Genomic DNA, 19,155 nt, shown 5'->3' with positions numbered 1-19,155 from the left:
GTAGCTTGCTGAATTGGATTTTTTAAATTAGTGTTTTACAGCCCTGAAGCACCCAAAGCTATGAATCAGATGACCAGGTGAGAAAAGCACAAGTGCTGGTACAAAAAAAAATCCCTCATGCCCACATTTTCACTCCCTTGAGCTGCTTGTCAAAGCATTTGTATGCAAAGATCACAGCACTGCCACAACAACACTGTAAAGCATTCAAATGTCAGCTCAGTCGAAGGCATGTATGTATCAGAGGTTCCCACTCCCATGTTGATTTTTCAGGAGGGAGTCCATCTGCAATTCCTCCTATTAGAAACCAGTCCCACCTAGAATTGCTGAAGGACAATTACAAGGCAAACTGGTTTTCTTGCCAGCAATCCTGAGGTGCAAAGTCAGGCTTAAAATGCAGCTGCCCAGGATTTGATTGCCCTTTGTGTGGCGTGATAACATGTCATTTTCACAAGACAATTACCGGCTGATATGGAATGCCGTTATTAAAAAATGACACCGACGAAGTGGATATTCACCCACAAAAGCTTATGCTCCAATAGGTCTGTTAGTCTATATGGTGCCACAGGACTCGTTGCCACTTTTAAAGCAGAGAGGGTGGGAGATCATAGAATCATAGAATATCAGGGTTGGAAGGGACCCCAGAAGGTCATCTAGTCCAAAATGGTAGGAGATTTGTCAGATGGTTGCTATTCAAGTGGACTGGAAACCAGTTTGTTAGCTCACCAGCTCATGAATGGCTCACATTATGCTTTTCTGACCTATGTCTGGGCTAGGAAGGAATTGATATTGTGTGGGTTATTTTCAATGGATTCCAGCAGGTCTGTTTATCCACTTAAGGTTTTGCACTAGCAGAAAAGAAGACAAAGGCACTAAAAGCTCCTTATTCAAAATGTTGTGACTGTGCAAGTCAGGATTCAGAAATAATAGCATCTCAAAGTTCTGTTTTACATGAGATTTCTCACATGATGAAGGTCGAACTGACGACGACACCGTGCACCATGGGCTTGATCCAGAGCCCACTGAAGTTGATGGAAAGACTCCTTTTAATTTCAGCCAGGGTTGGGTAAGTCACCAAGTATTTACCAAGTACTACATAATAAATTTTTCTACATTTCCCGCTCTGTACTCTTGATTAGCAGCTATGGAACTTTTCCCCCCTTGGGTTTTGGAGAGAGAGAAAAATCAAGGAACCTTGATATATACTGATTAAAATCTGTTCCTTCCACATCTGTGCATAATCCCCCCACCCCCGGCTCAGCCAGTAAATAACTCTGGTGCATGACTCTGGACTCTGTTATTATGTTCAAACCAGCAAACCAATTCATGAGGTAGCTGGGGACGTAAGGCAACTGTACACTAAGGAAAGTGGAGCTGTATATGTAGCATGATCCCCATATTCATAGGAGCTGAGAATCTAGTAAAGGGAGTCAGGCAAGTTCCATCAGAGACTGGGAGAGAAGGGTCCCTAAATCAGTCAGAGGCAGTTCAGGAATCAGAACACGAGTTCCCAGCTCACTGTCCTTTCCTGCTTTGATGACTGAGATAGCACATCCAAATGAGTATTCATTTGTGCTGAACTAAACAAATATCTGAGAATCAAGCACCTTTGAAAGCAGAGGGACACTGAATTATTGATTATAGCTCAAGGAAGTAGCTGTGACATCCTAGTTATGATTACAGAGTTCCCCTTCCAGTTACATCAACGCCCCCCCACCTCATTGCCTTGATTTTGCAAAAGCCTGGAGTTTAGCTGACTGAAGCAAGGAAGATGAAGGCCAAAGCTGAAAGTCCCACTAAAATCCCCAGCACCATGTGCAGGTTTTACAGCAACTGTCATTCACAATCCCAATCATCAGGATTGGTTTTCAAGTACTGCCCATGCAGATTACCAGCTGGATGTGGTCACTGGCACGTGCAATTGCTGCCATTACATAAGCCGTAACACATACAAATTAGGCATGCAAATGGTCATGCACTTTTGTGCGTGCAATCTTTCTCTAAGTCAGGTCCTGAGACTCTATGACTGCTTTAGCTTTTCAGACATGCCACCTGGAGCCTTTACAGGAAAGTCCCTTATTCAGCAGCAAAACCAGCAGCAACAGAGCACGATATAGTCGCCTAACCTGCATGTCATTCTCTTAACGCAGGCCCTAAATTGTCATTTTCTGCATTCAAAGAATGAACCACCATAAAGAAAAAATAAACACACACCAAAGTTAATCACAAGAGCAGGTTTTCTAAAGCTCAGTTGTACAGAATCTAAATGTGGAGGCAAATCTGGCCTGACAACATGCCTTAAAGAGATAGCCACGAGTTTTTCATACTACCCAGAGAGCATCTAAAAGATCAGTGATATTAGACATTTCTAATGCAGCCAGCACTGTAGTTCTACGAACCACTGAAAGTATGTGAAATCAATGACACCATACAGTACCAGGCACCACTAATATGACAAGAATCAGCGATGTAGTTTCAAAGGCTATGTCTACACTGGCAATTGAACGACAACACTTTTGTCTTTCAGAGGTGTTAAACCCCGCCCCCCCCCCCCGCAAGACAAAAGTTTTGCTGCGGCAAGTGCCAGTGTGAACAGCGTGTTGTCGGCAGGAGCGCTCTTCTGCCGATAACACAAATGCTGCTCGCTGTGGGTAAAAGTTTTTTGTCTGCAGGAAAGCCGACAAACAGTGGCTACACTGTGCGACTTTAAGCAGCACGCCTGTGGCAACACACCCATGTCGCTAAAAGGCTATGTCTGCACTACACAGCTAAGTGCCATTGATAGCAAGTGAATCAACAAGAGTGCCAGCATTCAGATTACTCAGTGTTGTATAGACTAACTGCTATGCTAATGTATGGACTTTGTGCTGATTCACTATATATTTGTTCAGAACAACAACAGATGTGAGAGAGGTCACTAGGAGGAGGGTTACACGTTAGTAAAGCTTCAGCATGCGTAAACCGGAAGGGCGAGTTTGCATACATGCCTCAGTTACAGAGAACACTTTGCATCTGGCAAGAGGTTTGCTAATGAATCAACATTCCACCCCAGCAAATAAACACAGGCGTTTAAGCTTTCCACTGAAAAATTAAATGCGGGGGGGGGGTTACGGGGGGGACGACGACAAGGAGAGCGGAGAGAGAAGAGACTCCTATTAAAGATCTACCAGTCTTGCCAAGAAGAAAGTGATAGGTAGAGCTAACAACCAGCCAACTCTAAATCCTTCTCCCAAAACTCAAACCCAAACCAGAATCCATCCAGCGCTCCCATTTTTCCATTGCTGTGCCAAAATTTCCCACACAAGCCGTTCCGGTGGTGTTTGCAAGCTGTCCAGGAAGTACTAGAAATCTCATCGAAAAACCTGTTGTCATAAGACTGCCATCTCATTTTGAATAAACATTCTGCACATTTACAGTGCCCTGCAGCACTTTACAGTACTCTCACAGGAGGAGGGAAATTGCCTCAAAGAAGTGAAGCAACTTCCCAAGATCTGTCAGAAAGTCAGAGCAGAACCAAGAACAGAACTGGGGATTTCTGACTTCTTGTGCCCTGATCTAACTGCTAAACCATGTTGTCTCCTGCATGCCCAAACAAGCTCGGGTGAGGTCAGATAAGCATGCCAAGCTTTCGTTGGATCACCTGTAGTGACAGCTGAAACCTCAGCTTGAAAGACACATGGCCCTACCATAGCTATGTCATTAAAGAAAATGTGTCATGATCCACAGACATCAAGCTACATTGTGGATGCCCAGAATTAGTCTAAAATTTATTTTCTCTAGCAGCAAGACGTTTTCCTCATTTCTAAAGTGGAAATGATCTACATACCCATCTTTCTAAAGTGATTTGGGATCTATGGATGAAGAAGTACTCCATAATAGCTAAGAATAACAAAAGCCATTCATACGTCAACTAGAATCTATACTTCCACACTGAAATCCTCAAAAATACATAACATATTAAGGTACAGAGAAATTAAAAACTACATTTTGTTATTGGTGTCAAGTAAATTACACCCTACATTTTGGGGAGGCACATAATTTAGTGGATAAGACAGAAGAGAGAGAGACGACCTAGGTTTTAGTCCCAGCTCTGCCAGTGACCTACTATGTGACAGGTCACTTCCCTCCTCTGTGCCACAGTTTCTCCTCCCACCCTTTGATGTCTTGTCTATGCAAGATCTTCAGAACAAGGACTGTCTTACTATGCATTTGTGCTATTATGGAACCCCAATTGCAGTCAGGGCTTCTTGGCTGATATCACAACATTTTCTGCAGTAGAAGTTTAAAGGGAAGATAAATTTATGCTATCTAAATAGCATTAGACTCAGCCATGCCATTAAATCCCTTTCCTAAAATGACAAAATTCACAACAGTGAGAAGGTGGAGTTTGTTTCAATATCTCAAACTCTCATTCACTCATGATTTTGGCATCAATAGGCTCTTTAAACAGAACAGGCTCAACTAAGCTAACAGCAGGTGTAAGAGCAACTCCTACACACGATGGCATAATGCTGAAATTCCAACTCAAGAATCTATCTGGAGAAAAATAATGTAAAATGCTGGATTTTTAAATTAAAAATTTAATGCCTCTGACTAGCATTAAAGTGGCTTTGACACATCTAGACATTAAACTGTCAAGAGAAAGGCTTTATTTCAAAGCAAGAGGGTCCAAACATACAGATTTTGTAAACAATTTCAGGACTCCTCCTTCCTTGATACATACAGATGCATGGATTTGGTCCCTGCTGTTTAGATCGGAATATTGATTAATATGTGGAATTTTAATATTAGCTTCACTTATATAAGAAGTTCCCTGTCTCACCTCCAATGACCTACACAATCTGTGAACAGGAAGAGTTCCCACATCATCACACCACCGGGTATTGTTTAACAATAAACCTCACCCTTTTTCTTGCACTCTGCCTGTGTTCTTAACTACAGCCCCGCCGCAAGATTGTACTTGCCAACATAAAAAAGGGCATTTTTCTCAGCCAGGCTTCACATCCCTCCCTCTAGATCTTTCTTTTTCAGAAAGCCACTCAAGCCTTTTATGTACCAGAGCTGGAGCTCCACAGACCCTTCTGATCCAGCTATTTGTGAGAAACAGCAGAATAGCTCTGCATCTCCCCACAGGAACCCAAAGTCCAGCACCCAGTCACTCTGTTCTTCTCTTTCCACTATGCCCAAGGTGCATCCCTAACAGTCTTCTTTGTATCTCTCCCCTCCATACAGAGCTCCGTAATACCTGGAATCCCCGTCTGTTCCCCCTGTCCTAAATCCTTCCACCCTCTCTTCCAATAGACAGCTCTTCAAGGAGAAACAGCCCACTTCCACCCCTTCATTCAACATAAGAAGAGAGTCACACACAACATCATGGAGATGCCTGTTCATAACAAAAAAAAAATGTTCTTTTAGGTATACAGGTAAAGCTTCAAAGATTTCGCATACTACTTCTTTCCTACCCTTCCAAAAATGCAGTCCACTCCTCCTTATAGATTCCTGACACTCGGGAATAGAAGAACGGAACAAGTCATTGAATCTTCTGCTATGTGGAAGATCAGATCAACCCTCCATTCTTTTTATCCTATGCACACTTTTCCTGGCACTAAGGATGTATTCGCTGCAGAGTTAACTCAGGTGATTGGCACGTGGATCAGGGCACCCAGGCTAGCTTAGCCCAGGTGTGAGCAGCAACACTATAAAGCCACATTTAAGTTCGTGAGGCCACAGTGTCTCTGTACTTCCCCCATGTGTCATGAGGCCTTCTGGGGGTACATCCCTTGGTTCTTAGCACTTCAATAAGCTGAGCCGCAATATGATTCTTTCCTAACAAATTGTGGGAGAACTTGTCTGTCCTTCTGGGCATACAGGGGGAATTGTGAGAAGGCACTGAAGGACCATCACCACTCGACTGGTTTAGCCGGTCTCCTCACTGCAAAGTGGGCTGGTTACCAGCCAAAGTGAAAAGCAGCATTCAGGCTTTAGTCTATAGCCCAGGATAGCCAGCTACCCCAGGTTGAAAGCACCAAACAACTTAGGTCAGAAGTTTCTGTGTGTGGACAGAAGCTTGGTTAAGGACAACCACCAAGTAAGAGCCCAGGTTAACTCTGCAGTGAAGACAGACTCTCCGTGGCTAATTTTATCTAGCTTGGGTACAACGGTTTTCACGCAACTCACAAGGGAAGCTGAATTTAGTTTCTTACACAAGTCTTGCAGCAGAACATCACCTACTAAGCAACATCTGAGCTCAATGGGAGATGCCAAATACAATCTTATGATCTTTTCATGCAGAAACTTGGAACTTTTAGCAAGAAATAAGGGGAAAATCTGTGTATGCAACAGAATTATAGGTGCCATCTTAACCTTGGAGTCTGCACACAGGGCTAATGGCCTGTAAAAGGAAATTTTAACAGACAAGAGACCATTAAAAGAGAAAAATGAAGAATAAAATGTGGAGACTCAGTGGTTCAAAATTGAGATTGCCCAAATGACTTCAGGGGCAGGCTGCTCAGGCCCCAAATCGGCAAAGCACTTGAGCACGTCCTTACAGTGACGATATGCTTAAATGCGTTGCTAAATTGGGACTTTAGAGAATGCAGAACCTCTGCAGCTGTCACAAAAAACTACCACATCTATTCATGTCATTTGTGTCTCTTTGCATATTAACTTTTCTTTGGTTGCAGCTTTGCCTACTACTTTAAACACACATCCTGTCCTCCTTTACTCTTGTTCAACACCTATTCAAAACCATGCTTGTATATTAATTCTACATTCACATGGTTAAATAAATGTACTGATTTGCCTGCCATGCTCACTCATCAGAGCAGCTCATATTCTTGGATCTGTCACTATAAAGAGCTTGAACGTCTCAGGGGGGAAAACAAGCTTAACTTAGTGCTGAGCAACTCAAAATACTTTCTGCTGTGGCTCCTCCATCACACGGGTTTTAGCACTCCTGTTAAAATTCCTACGGATTATAGATCTTTTGTGCTGTATTCATGTTTCATAATTATATTTCCTGAATTGCATGCAGTTGAGATTGTAGACTCTTTGGGCAAGCACTGTATTTTATTTCGCGTGTACAGCATCTAGCACAATGTGATCTCAAATTCAACTGGGGCTGACTTGATCACAGTGTACAAATACCCATATGGGGAACAGACATTTGATAACAGAGGGCTCTTCAATCTAGCAGACAAAGGTATAACGAGATCCAAAGGGTGCAAGTGGAAGCTAGATACATTCAAACGAAAACTAAGGTACAATTTATTAACAGTGAGGGTAAACAACCTCTGGAACAACTCACCAAAGGTTGTGGTGGATTCCCCATCACTGGACATTTTAAAATCAAGAAAGTGTGTTTTTCTAAAAGATATTCTTGAGTCCAACCACAGCTATCAGGACTTGAAGCAGGAATTAATTCAGGGAAGTTTATGCAGGCCAGACTAGATGATCACAGTAGTCTGTTCTGGCCTTAAAATGAATGACTATCAAGGTGAAGTGCTTTATCCAAGATTACACAGCAGGTCAGTGGTTGAGCTGCGTATATAGCCTTTGTCTCCCGACTTAGTGCAGTGCCTTGTCCTCTGCACTGTCTCCCACTACACCACAGTACTTTGCTATTCTGCAGGAACTAGCCAGAGAGCCACAAGTACAGTAGAAAGTGATACCTCGTTAAATGAATGGGCTCGCAGTCTTCTAACTGGGCAGCTATTGAACTAGTTTGGAAGGAACTTAATTACAGCACATGTGAAACATACACAGCTAAACAGCTGTGGCTTTTTAGAAGTCTGACATGAATTTTCAGAATGAATTATCTGGATCAAAGGTTTAAATTTGCCAAATTATCATTAAACTCAATGGGAGAACCTGATAATAGCCAAGTTTCAAGGTACATAGATGCTGTAGGGTTTCTAATTTGGTGGATGTTATTGGGATTGGCTTTGAGCATACAACATGTGGCTCAGTTAGTGGCACTTATACCCCTGACGTCCTTCTGCCCATCTCCAACAGAATTCAGTGTGAAATTTAAAGAACCCAGGAAATTTTGGGATAACGTAAGTGGCTTGATCAGTATTCCCTAACATCAAAGCTGTGTGCAAGCTACTGTCAGTTATCTGCACAGTCGCTGCACTGCTGGTATAACTGCTTTGTAAAGCACCTAGAGTCACTTAGCATCCCATATACCTGGTCTGATTAAAGTGCAATACTCGGTCTATCTTGTACCTTCTTTTGGGCTAAATTTATCTGCAGATTTATATTGGGGTAGGAATCCTCTGCCCCCTAGCCATCTGAGTCACATGGCTGCTGCTGCAGTTCTGAGGTTGCAGCAGATCTTGCTCCTGGTGGTCCTTTGGTTCCAAAGAGAGTGCCTGACAACGAATCCAGAAGTGCTACCCCATACCTCCTTTCTGTATACTTTTCACTCACTTTCACAGACTTCCTCCAAATCCTGTTTCCCTGATGCAGCATCAGTTCCACTATAGTCAGGACCTTTGCGAGTGCATAGAGGGAGCATCAACCACTGTCTGCTTTTAGAGCACAGACAATGCTGACTGGTATTTGTTTATTTGGGAGCATTACACATACAGAGGAGAGGAGGATACTTACAAATGACACAACTGCAGCCAAGAGAAGAATGCGCACAAGGAGATCTTCAAACTGCTCCAGCACCAGCTCCCAGAGCGACTTTCCTAGCAAAACAAAATATGGAAGCACCATAAGCGCTACACAGGTGCTGAAAATGAACTTGGGAGAGCTCAAGATACTAAGCCTGTTTGGGTGCAAGGGTTCTGTGCTATGCTTTGAGGTTGGACCCGCTTGCGTTAGAATTACTGGCATGACTCACTGTGGGCTTGACTGAAGAAAGAACCCCCTATTCAGGACCACACTTAAATATATGCCTACGCTCCACTGAAGTCGATGGGACTCAACCACGTGCCTAATGTAAAACATATGCTAAGTGCTGTCCTGAATCAGGACTCGTATCATTGCCAGCTCAACTCCAAGGTGAGCGTGTGGCAGCCATACCGATGCCTGACCGGATCATGCTAAGCTCCACCAGCATGAATTACAAGCCCTTGCCAGGGGCTAAGCAGAAGACAAATGGGGATGGAAGGAGGCAGCCAAGAAACAAGGCAGTGTTTCCTGGTGGCGATCACAGATGGTTAGTAGACAATGGCCCTGTGCACAGGGATATCACTAAAAACTGATGCACCTGAAGTTTCCTGGGTTTAAAAGAAAAAAAAAAAAAGATTCACACACTTTGAAAAGCCCAAGGTTTTAGTTTGGGTGGAACTGAGGTCCCTGCCTGCCATTGCAGAGCTATGCATTGCTCTAATTTCTGGAGTAATATAACTCACCTTTCAAGGGATAGCATGAAGGATTTTCACAGCCAAAATTTGACCTATCTAAACATCATCAGACATGAATCCTCCCCCAAACTAAGTTTGTTTGCATGTTTTGTTTTGTTTTAACTAAAGGGACTAACATTGAGCCCCCTTCCCTTCATTTATGTAGTTTTGGAAAACTGCACGTGCTCAACTTACAGGATGTATAAATGCTTGTTAGTGTTGAAGACATCCATTCTTCTTACACTTAAAAGGTTTCACCACCCTGCTTCATAATCCCCAACAAAGCAGTGTACAATAGATGCCTTTTTATCTGAGAACCAACAGTCTAGCGATCAGAGCAGGGAGCTACGGTCTAATTCCCATTGAAACCAATGAGAGTTAGGTACCTAAATACCTTTGAGGATCTGGACCTAAGTCAGCATTTCTGCATTCTATTTTTGAATGTCTTTGACTCACTATATGACACATGGGGAGTCCCTTAAACCTCTTGGGGCTCAATTTACTCACCTGCACAATGAGTATAAGCTTATCATCTTTATGCAATGCTTTTGGAACCACAGGTTACAGGTGCTACGTAAATGTAAAGTAGTATTATTATTATAGTAGATATGCACTGGTCTAGCTTAGGATGCCTTGCAGGTCAGGTTGCTCTGTACGCATAGGAGCTACTTTTTAACAGTTCCATAGAATGATCTTTTACCAAAATTTGCTGTATCAGAATCAAGAAGTAAAAAAAAATTCCTTTATGAGACAATTTTCAAGCTCAAAATTCTAGACAGCATCACCCAAGAGTGTGAAGTCATCTTTCTTTCCCCTCCTAATTCTCACACAGGTATGTTTTGCCTCTGTGTAACTGGGGTTGTTCTTAGGCCTCCAACTCTCTCCATGGGCTTAAAGAAGAGCCCAATGCAAAATATTCCCATGGGCATTGAATCAGGTCCTTTGTGAGCTGCCCAGCAGTCTCCATTGGACTAGCTGACACTAAGGTCCCCACCCAGAATATCTAAAGACATGCTCCAAGAGTGAAGGGAAGGTCGAAAAAGAAAAAGCAGAGCCAATATAATTCCACCTACCTTCTTCAGCAGGGAGTTCTGCAGATTTCCACCAACATGCCAAAAAACATACATGGTAGGAGAGAAAAGAAAAAGAATAGATATTATTGATCTGGAAACAGACACAAGAATTCAGCATTGGAAACAAACTGGTTGAGTGGTTAGACTAGAAAGCTTTGTGAAAACCACATATTTTCATTTATACACATCTGAGGCCCCAAGAACTTTGGAAAGGGTGCAAAAAAGGCATCTATGTACCAAACACAACAAGAGACAGCCTAACAAATCTTAAGGAAGAGAGGTGAGATGTATGATCCCCCCGGGACGCTGGTTGAATGGAGAACATTATGCATTTTAGAGACCAAACTGGAATTCATTTTCTTTTCTACCCCAAGATAATTCTTCCCAGTAGTGTCTGCGTTTCTCCTTTGCTCTTCCTAACATTTGTTTTAAAGAACAAAAAGCCAGTCTCCATTTCCCCCTGACAGTGCAACCAGGCAAAGGCACAGGGGTCAGAGCAGAGAGTTGGAATTACTCAGAGGTTACTGGATTTCAATAAAATATACATCTTCTTTCAAACTTGACAACCCTGACAAGAGACTAAACTGCCTAGCCCTCACTTTGCTCATACAGTTCAACCTCAATTATCCAAAACTCCATTATCCAAGATAGAGTCACATTCCCTGACAGACTATTAATTACACTGAATAGATCCTCATTAGCCTGAAACCTTGACGGCCTGCAAGACATTTGGAAATCCAGCTTGTATTGAAAACAGTCCCACATCAGAAGAGTTGTCAGTTACAATACCTCTCACAAGCATTATTATTTTAACAGAATCTATGGGTTAACAAATTAAGATTTTGAGATTTAAGAGATTAATGAAGTATGTAGCTTGGCTGCCTTTGTCCAGGGTGGGGGCGGAACGACGACAACTGATCAGAAGGGAATTAATTTTATTTATTTATTTCTGTCACTTATACTTTCCTTCCCAGACTAGCTCTGTTTTTCCCTCCTTTGAGTACAACAGAGAAGATAAAGGTGACATTTTTAAAAGAACTCAAGGTTGACCTAACACTGCTCCAGTGGGAGTTTTACCCCTGGAATTCAATGAGAGCAGAATTAGGCCAACACTTTTCAAACTCCCATCGGTTAGAAAGGAGTCCCATTGCCAGCTTCTGGTCTTACACAACTCTGTCTGTCTAGGTTTTAGCATATCATTGGTGTATCTCACACATGCACATGGACTTTATCCTCAACACACCTGTGAGACAGAGAAGTACCATCATCACTTTACAGGAGGAGAACTGAGGCACTTTGAGACTGTGCGCTCCAAATAAATACGATTCCTCTGGGTCTGAAATGCTGAGACTATTTGAAAAACAGTTCAAGTGTCCCTGCTACCTCTTTTAGAGAGGCACCTCTCTCTCCCCCAGTCTCACTAGTATTTTGATAGGTCTGGAATGTACAAATGCCAGTTGGTGCTAACAACCTCCCCCTTTATTACTGATCATTTCTGTTGCAATAGCGTCTGCAGGTCTCAAATCAGGGCCTCGTCATGCTAGCCATTGTACAAAAAAGTAGTGCAAAAACAGTTCCAGAGAGCTCACAGCCTAGCATTTTGACAATATGCAATCAGTGGATGAGCAGACGAACAGGGCATGGAAGGGCAAGGTAACCATAAACACCAGTGAGTTTGCATAAGTCACTAATTATACTGGCTTCAGTATTCACGATAGGCTGCTCTCCAGTACCTTCAACCATATATTTTGACTATTTTATTTGGTCATCAGCCCTTTTCCCCCACCTCTCTTTTTACACTTAAACGCCACCCCTTGCAATACCTACAACTGGCTGGGTCACTGATGTTACTATCGGTCACTTCTGGGCACCTGCAGAAGAGAATTCCCACAGGCAGCCCCTACAAATACTCATATTCAACAGATGCCCTGAGCTCCCTTAGCAATCCAGGGTACTCCCCAGCTTTAACCAGTCACCTGCTGTTCCACCATTCCAAGGTATATCTGTCAGTTCTAAGGAACACAGTCCCTGACTGATCTCTCAACCAGAGCAAAGCTTTGCATCTTAATCTTGGCAAGCAAAACTGATAACTGCCCCAAGGTGAAAATAAAAGCCTGAAAGGAAAAAAGCTCCTAATCTGAAATCGCCTGATAAAGATTTACAGGATAGACTACAAGCTTCAGAGACTTCTCACATATTTCTAAGAATGAAAATATTTAACTGCGGTAATGCAACAGGAAAGGAAGTTCCCTCATAGATATAATAGTCTAATGTTTCCACACTCAGCTGGAATAATGGGGTAGGTATAGGGCAATGCAATATCATGTGTTGCAATTATATACTCCCACCCACAGCCAAATTATTTTGTTTATAGTCTATATATTTATATGCATGCACACACATTAGAGAATGAATCTTGGCATATATACACACACACACACGCCATGGTTTTCACAAGTGGCCTGTGATTTTGTGTGCCTTACTTGAACCATATGAAAAGGGCCAGTTTTCAGAAATTTCTGAGCACCCATGCTCTGGAAGTCAGGCACCTCCAAAACACCTCTAGTCCAGCACCCAAAAACCCTAGTTCGGCACCCAAAAACCCTAGTTATATATGACAGATTTCCAAAAGTAAGATTTTCAGTTCATACACGCACAGGCGCACACAGGCTTATAAGTGCAGAGGTGACCTCCAAGTGATAAATTGCAGAGCTGAGTTATAAATGTATTTATCACTCACTTTTGCCCACTTCACGTGCCAGTTCCCTCAGGGATTTACTCAACCAGAAAACGAGCTTTCCAATGGCACACAGAGCACTGACTTCTAGCTCTGGGAAGTCCAAAGACAATGAATTGTAAAGCCTTAACATTTTTATTTTTTTCTGGCCATCCAGGGGTTACAATAACTTTCTCTGTTGCATTTCACACCTGGGGCTGGGAGGAGCGAACACTACCTAAGGTTGACTCATGTTTAGAATTTTCTCTATATGCAGCAGACAGCCCTGTAATGAGATAGGGGATCAGGAAGAACAGTGGCTTCTGCTAGACTGTACTAGACTCCCCCGCAGTGCACTGTGAAGGTTTCTATGGGATTTTGCGTAGTTTGACAGAGCTATGTAGAAGCCTGGCGGAGCCCACACTGCATACACTTGCCACAGTTTGCCACATTACAGCCAGCAGGACAAAGTACTTCTAGCTAATAATGATGAAGGCAGGGGAATACGGTCCAGATGGCAGATGGGCTCCCAAGGGAGGACAGAGGAAAACTGTCTGAGCTGGGGGAAAGGCAAGAGGCACATCCCAATTCTTCAACTTTCCCTAGATCCTGCAGCTTGCTGTCAAAAGGCCGTAAGACTGGGTGCTCTAATTTAATTGCATGCACACATTTCAGCCTGGGTTGGGAGCTGGGAAACCATTCTACACCAGGGTCCACATTAATAATGTTTCAGGCAGCTCCTGAAAGACGAAAGGGATTCACCAAGGTGCAGAGTTCAACATTGGGGGGGTCACCACAGTACAAGTTTGGTCCACTAAAGCATAGTTAGTTTCATCCCAGACAAGTATCAGTGCTTCCACTGAGGAGGAGGAAGGGGCATTGAATTTTTCATGCAAATGGCTGGATCACTCTCTCTCAGCGGTAGCCAAGGCATTTATTCTCTCACGCTGTCTCTTTTTTTTTTTTAAAAAAATATCATTAGCATTCAGTGAATGAATTCTCATTTCATAGCAAAGCACTGGTGACTCACAACTGCAGACACATTTCAGAGGGAAGAATCTTTTTGAACGAAATGAACAAAAACATCTCATGCAAGCTTCGATTTCGCCTTCTGTGGAGGAAGCAAGTAGAACTGAGCAAGATAGGTAATATGACAAAGCCAGACACCCTCACGCACTGTCTAGCTAGGTATTTATACTACACTCCCTGTGGTATACAAGTATTCAGTGCACTTGAGTTCTGAGTTCTCCCCATAAAACTTAAGGACAGAGGGGGCGTGGGGACAAACATTGCAAGATGAGAATTGAGAGGACAGAGGTAATATCCAGATTACAGAGGAGTCAAACACAAACACAAATCCAAACACCCTTGAACCTAAAGTTCAGCTATAAACCTAAGGGTCACACCCTTTTTTTTTAAACATAGGATGAACAAAAACGACCAGCGCTGAAAACGTTCACTAAAAAAACCCAAACTGCAGTAACATATTTTTGTACAAAGGAAGATTGGAATGTGCATACTGGAGTCGCTAGCTGATGGCTGTTTGAGAGCAAGGATGGGACTTTTCAGGGCTTATCAAACTCTTCCAGCAGAGTCTTTCAGAGCAAACAATTTTCTGCATTTTCAAGAGTTGGTTTCTTAGTAGATTCATATCATAGGTTAAGCTGGGGGAGTGATGGCAGGGATTTGGCTCACCGACTTCCTCGGTTTGCATCAGTGTCACAAACTAGAATTCAGCCTGTGGAATCAAGATTTGATAAGCCAGCAAAGAATCAATGTTATTTATCTATAGTATGGTAGTGCTTGGGCACTGCCATCAAGGTTGGGACCCCATTGTGCTAGGGGACCTGTACATACACATAGTGAAACACAGTCCCGGCCTTGAAGACCTTATAATCTAACTAGATAAGACAGACAAATAGAAGAGCCTTGCTCATGGCCACAGCAGCTAAGTGGCAATTGGGAATAGGAGCCAGATGTCTGGATTCCCATTCCAATGCCCGATCAACTCCCTCAGCAATAGGCTGTTCCTTCCACTTTTCGTACTACACTGTTTGCACATCAGAATAAAAATCAAAGTTCCATGTAATTAAATACCAATTATTTTGATTGAAATTTTCAAAGACGACTAAGGGATTGAGTCACATCTACATTCAGTGGGCCTTGAGAGAGACAACCCTAGTCTTCAGCCTGATATTTTTGTTAATAGTGAAGCACTGAAATAGGTAACTGACAGCAAACACAAGCTTTCCTTCCAAGCCCTGGTACTCACTGATACCAATTAATGGACCAAATTTGTCTCTGGTGTAAGTTCAATGGAGTTTCACCAGGCCTGATTTCAGCCAAATGTGCTTGAATTACTCTAACGGCAAATTAAGGCTAGGTTTAGATAAAGTAAAAGGTGACTCAAACCTAGATTATGAACTCTATATCTTCATACAGCAGCAACAGCACAGAGCTGGTGAATGAGAACCAGGAAGTGAAACCAACTAATCTATTTTCCATTGTCTATTTTCATTCAAAGAAATGCAAAGAGTAAAGGACCAAAAAAAAATTAAACTTATTCAACTTTTCAATTACAGCATCAGGTCTTACTAGTAACAGAGGCAGAAACTTTGTTATTGTGATGACTTTCCTAACCTAACTTCACCCCCTGCAAACCATTACACTTAGGCTTGGAGGGATCTGATTTTTATCAGTAAATGTCGGCAAACATTCATTTCACCATACACATGCAAAGCAACGAAAAAAATGTTCATCTAGAACCATAAAAATTAACAGATACACAAAACAAGAAAAATGCTGATCGAGAAATCAGAGTTTGATTTAGGGATCTTTACTTTGTATATTTTGACATGTGATGTTGACAATGTGTGTTTTAACAGTTATGAATCTCTAACTTTTTGACTCTCAACACCTTACTGTCATTAAATAATTATTGCCTGACACACCCACCCGTGACCCCAGCCTTCAGCTGCCACTCAGGTCAAAGAGTGGAGGGCACCTGGCTCCCATTGAAATCAACAGCAAGAATAAGAAAAGTTGCTGAGGCTCATCCGCCCCTCTGACCACTACCCCATGGCTGCATGGCCACATGGGCACTCAATGGACGGAACAAGTGATCAGCACAGTTCTTCTTTAGCTCAGTGAAGCACGCACAGGAAAACGGAGGGATTGAAGGAAGCCTGTTCCAAACAACTAGAATTTCACGGCTACGAATTTAAGGCAATGCAGGTGCTGCTGAGTCACAGAAGCCACCAGAGCTTCTGTACGTAGTGCCCAAAAGAAACCTAAATTTGGGGAAAGAGGGAGAGAAACTCGAGAGAATCAGCCCTCACGTTTTTCAATTGTTACCTTCAAAATGGGTCCTAGCAAACAAAAGGAGCCCAATTTTTGAGCTGCCCAGGTAGCGTTAACCATCTGAGTGAAACCTGGAATTTCTGTCCTGTGGAAAATTCAGATATTTCCCCCCCCCCATCCTGAACCATGATGAAAGGCCAAAATATTGAAGTTTTCTGTAGAATAAGATGATCTCAAAAATTTCAATATGGAAATATCAAAATGTTTTGTTTTGGACATTTTTATCAAAACAAAAAGTTTCAGTATTTGCAAAACAAAACGTTTAATTTGGAGGCAGGTCAATATTAAACTGTATTTCTATATAGTGCCACACTGCCCCATGGGAGCTCTAGTTCTGAATGCTTTGTACCCCATGGTCCTCTAGGCATCAGGCTTCAATGCACATTCCATGATGCACTGTAGTTATTGACTCCCATGACCCACCATACATAGCTATCAGAGAGGCGACTGCCTGGTGCATCATGGGAGATATAGCCCAGCCACAGAGCCTGTCCCACAGGGAACAATAGGACATGAAACATCCAGAACGGCAACTCCCATGAGGCAATGTCACACTTCAGGAAATGCTGCTCCCTACTGAACGGACTCTAAGCAAAACCTATTGGGTCAGTTCAACAAACCAAAATATTTAGATGAAATATTTCATTTTGGATCAGTTTGACCTGCATGTTGATTTTCCATTGGAAAATTTTTAAAAAAATTAGGGATTTTGCAGAAACTACATTTTCTGTTGAAAAATCATTTTCTTGGAAAATTTTGTTCTGTTTGTATAGCACCTAGTGCAAAGGGATTCTGATCTGTGACTGGGTCTCCTAGGCCCATAATCTTCCATAATCGTACTGAGGGAAGAAATTATAAGGTATAAATCAGACTGCTTCTCAGAATCTAAAAACGTAAATCACCATTCGTCACCCAGACTGTGCCCTTTCAATTTTCCAAATTGCCCTACAGAGTAAGAATAGACTTCTCTTTGCCTTTGCTTAGTCATAGTGCTGACCATGCACGTTTTTCCTTTATAAGTGTTTCTCAGGGCAGGACAAACTGTTCTGCCACCTTCTCTTCTCTCACGCACACAGAAGGGACACATTTTGCCATCTGGTTTAAAAAGATAATAAAAAGCTTTGGTTAGCAGCGCCAACAAATTACAGACCAATTTCAAACACAAGAACGAAGAGGTGGGTAATTCTTTACAATGCCGGGCACAATTTCTTTCCTAATGGGAATGGTTGTAATTATCTCCTGCAAGTCATTTCATTCAGTAGTATAGGGGCTACTGTCCTGGAGTCTTCATATTCCACCTGCCCTAGAGAGGGAATCCCATAAAATAATATTGACAGCCTATAAAACAAAGACACTCCCTTGCAGGAAATGTGGAACTTTAATATTGTACGAGTTTATTGCATAAACCATGCCAGGAGACCACAGTAAAGGTGACCAGAGCTGATATGCTGAGCTTCCCCACTTCACCTCGCAAAACAATCAAAATAGCTTTTAAAAGTCAGGCCAATTTAAAAAGACAAACTGAGCAAATAGGTGACGCCTTAAGGGTTCTCTTACATGTCCATGTTTTGCAATTCTGTGAGGCCCTGCAGGATTCCATGTCCAGTTACACTAGGTTAAAATAGCATTCTGAGTATTGGGCAGCCATAGGAGTACCAACAGAGTTTCCTCATGTTTAATATCATTACTCTGGATACCCAGAGGGATTATTAAGGATTTGCCACTTACTTGTCACTTTGGATTTCTCTGCTTCCCACCGTCCCAACACGCATGGAATAACGGCTGCACTCATTGAACTGCAAAATATTGACATGACCTCCTCTAAGGGCATCTAAAGAGACTGGTTATCCTGGGCAGATTTGGAGCTGACACTCAGAATACTGCTACTATGTTAAAAGTTCAGTCCTTTGCCAATCCAAATAAGCTGCCTTTCCGGGATGGACACCCTCAGGCTGGCAACAGAAAGGAGTAAGGGCACAACGCTCAGGTGACGAGAAGGAGACTGAATCTGGGTTGCATCCAACAGACTGCTTTGGCAAAGCAAAGCGTGGACAACATGGCCTGGAATTCCATCTGGTGATACACACAGAGGAAAGGGTTCTGGTGAGATGTTCTGTGGCATGGGGAAGAAGAACAGCACTAGCACAAGAAATAAACGTATATCAGGAGGTTGAAAAAGCTCCAATCTAGAGGGTTGCTTTGCTTTACCTCCCTAAACAAAGTCTACTAGGGTTTTTTTCTTAAATCGCATGTACTGCAGTAGCACCTAGGGACCCCAGTCCCGTGCCAGGACCCCGTGGTGCATACTACTCCTTAGCTTTCATATAGCACTTTTTATCCATAAACCTCAAAAGCACTGGATAAAGTATCACTAGTCCCATTTTACACAATGGGGAAGCACAGAGAGGGGAAGTGACCTGCCAAAGGTCCCCCAGCAGGTCAGTAACAGAGCCAGGAATAGGACCCAGGTCTTCAAGTCTTGTTTCAGTGCTCTGTCCACTAAACCACATTGTCTCCCGTAGACAAGATTATTTTAAGAAGTCTCTCTCTCCTGCCCCTTCTTAGAAATATCCTTAAGAATCAATTATCCTTCCCATATGGGAGGTATTTCTGCTGTCACAAGGTGAAACTAGGAACATATCAAGATTATCCCCAC

The 19,155-nt window shown here is 42.6% G+C and overlaps 1 protein-coding gene across 4 annotated transcripts in view; it reads right to left on the bottom strand.

Moving 5' to 3' along the window:
- The window catches only part of ATP2A3 (ATPase sarcoplasmic/endoplasmic reticulum Ca2+ transporting 3), a 158,914-nt gene that overhangs the window by 77,506 nt on the left and 62,253 nt on the right, over positions 1 to 19,155 (bottom strand). For all 4 annotated transcript variants that reach the window (XM_073315802.2, XM_073315798.2, XM_073315800.2 and 1 more), the window contains exons 2-3: positions 10,424 to 10,441; positions 8,608 to 8,690 (exon numbers count right to left, since the gene is read on the bottom strand). Coding sequence is in view for 3 of the 4 variants with exons in the window: in XM_073315798.2 (XP_073171899.1) it covers positions 8,608 to 8,690; positions 10,424 to 10,441 (101 nt within the window). In the remaining variant the exon portion in view is untranslated. The remainder of the gene's footprint in view (positions 1 to 8,607; positions 8,691 to 10,423; positions 10,442 to 19,155) is intronic.

The sequence above is a fragment of the Lepidochelys kempii genome, chromosome 17 (genome assembly GCF_965140285.1).
Source record: "Lepidochelys kempii isolate rLepKem1 chromosome 17, rLepKem1.hap1, whole genome shotgun sequence".
In the NCBI taxonomy this organism is placed as follows: Eukaryota; Metazoa; Chordata; order Testudines; family Cheloniidae; genus Lepidochelys; species Lepidochelys kempii.
The sequence above is the reverse complement of the archived record's forward strand: the minus strand, read 5'-3'. Positions and strand labels throughout refer to the sequence as shown.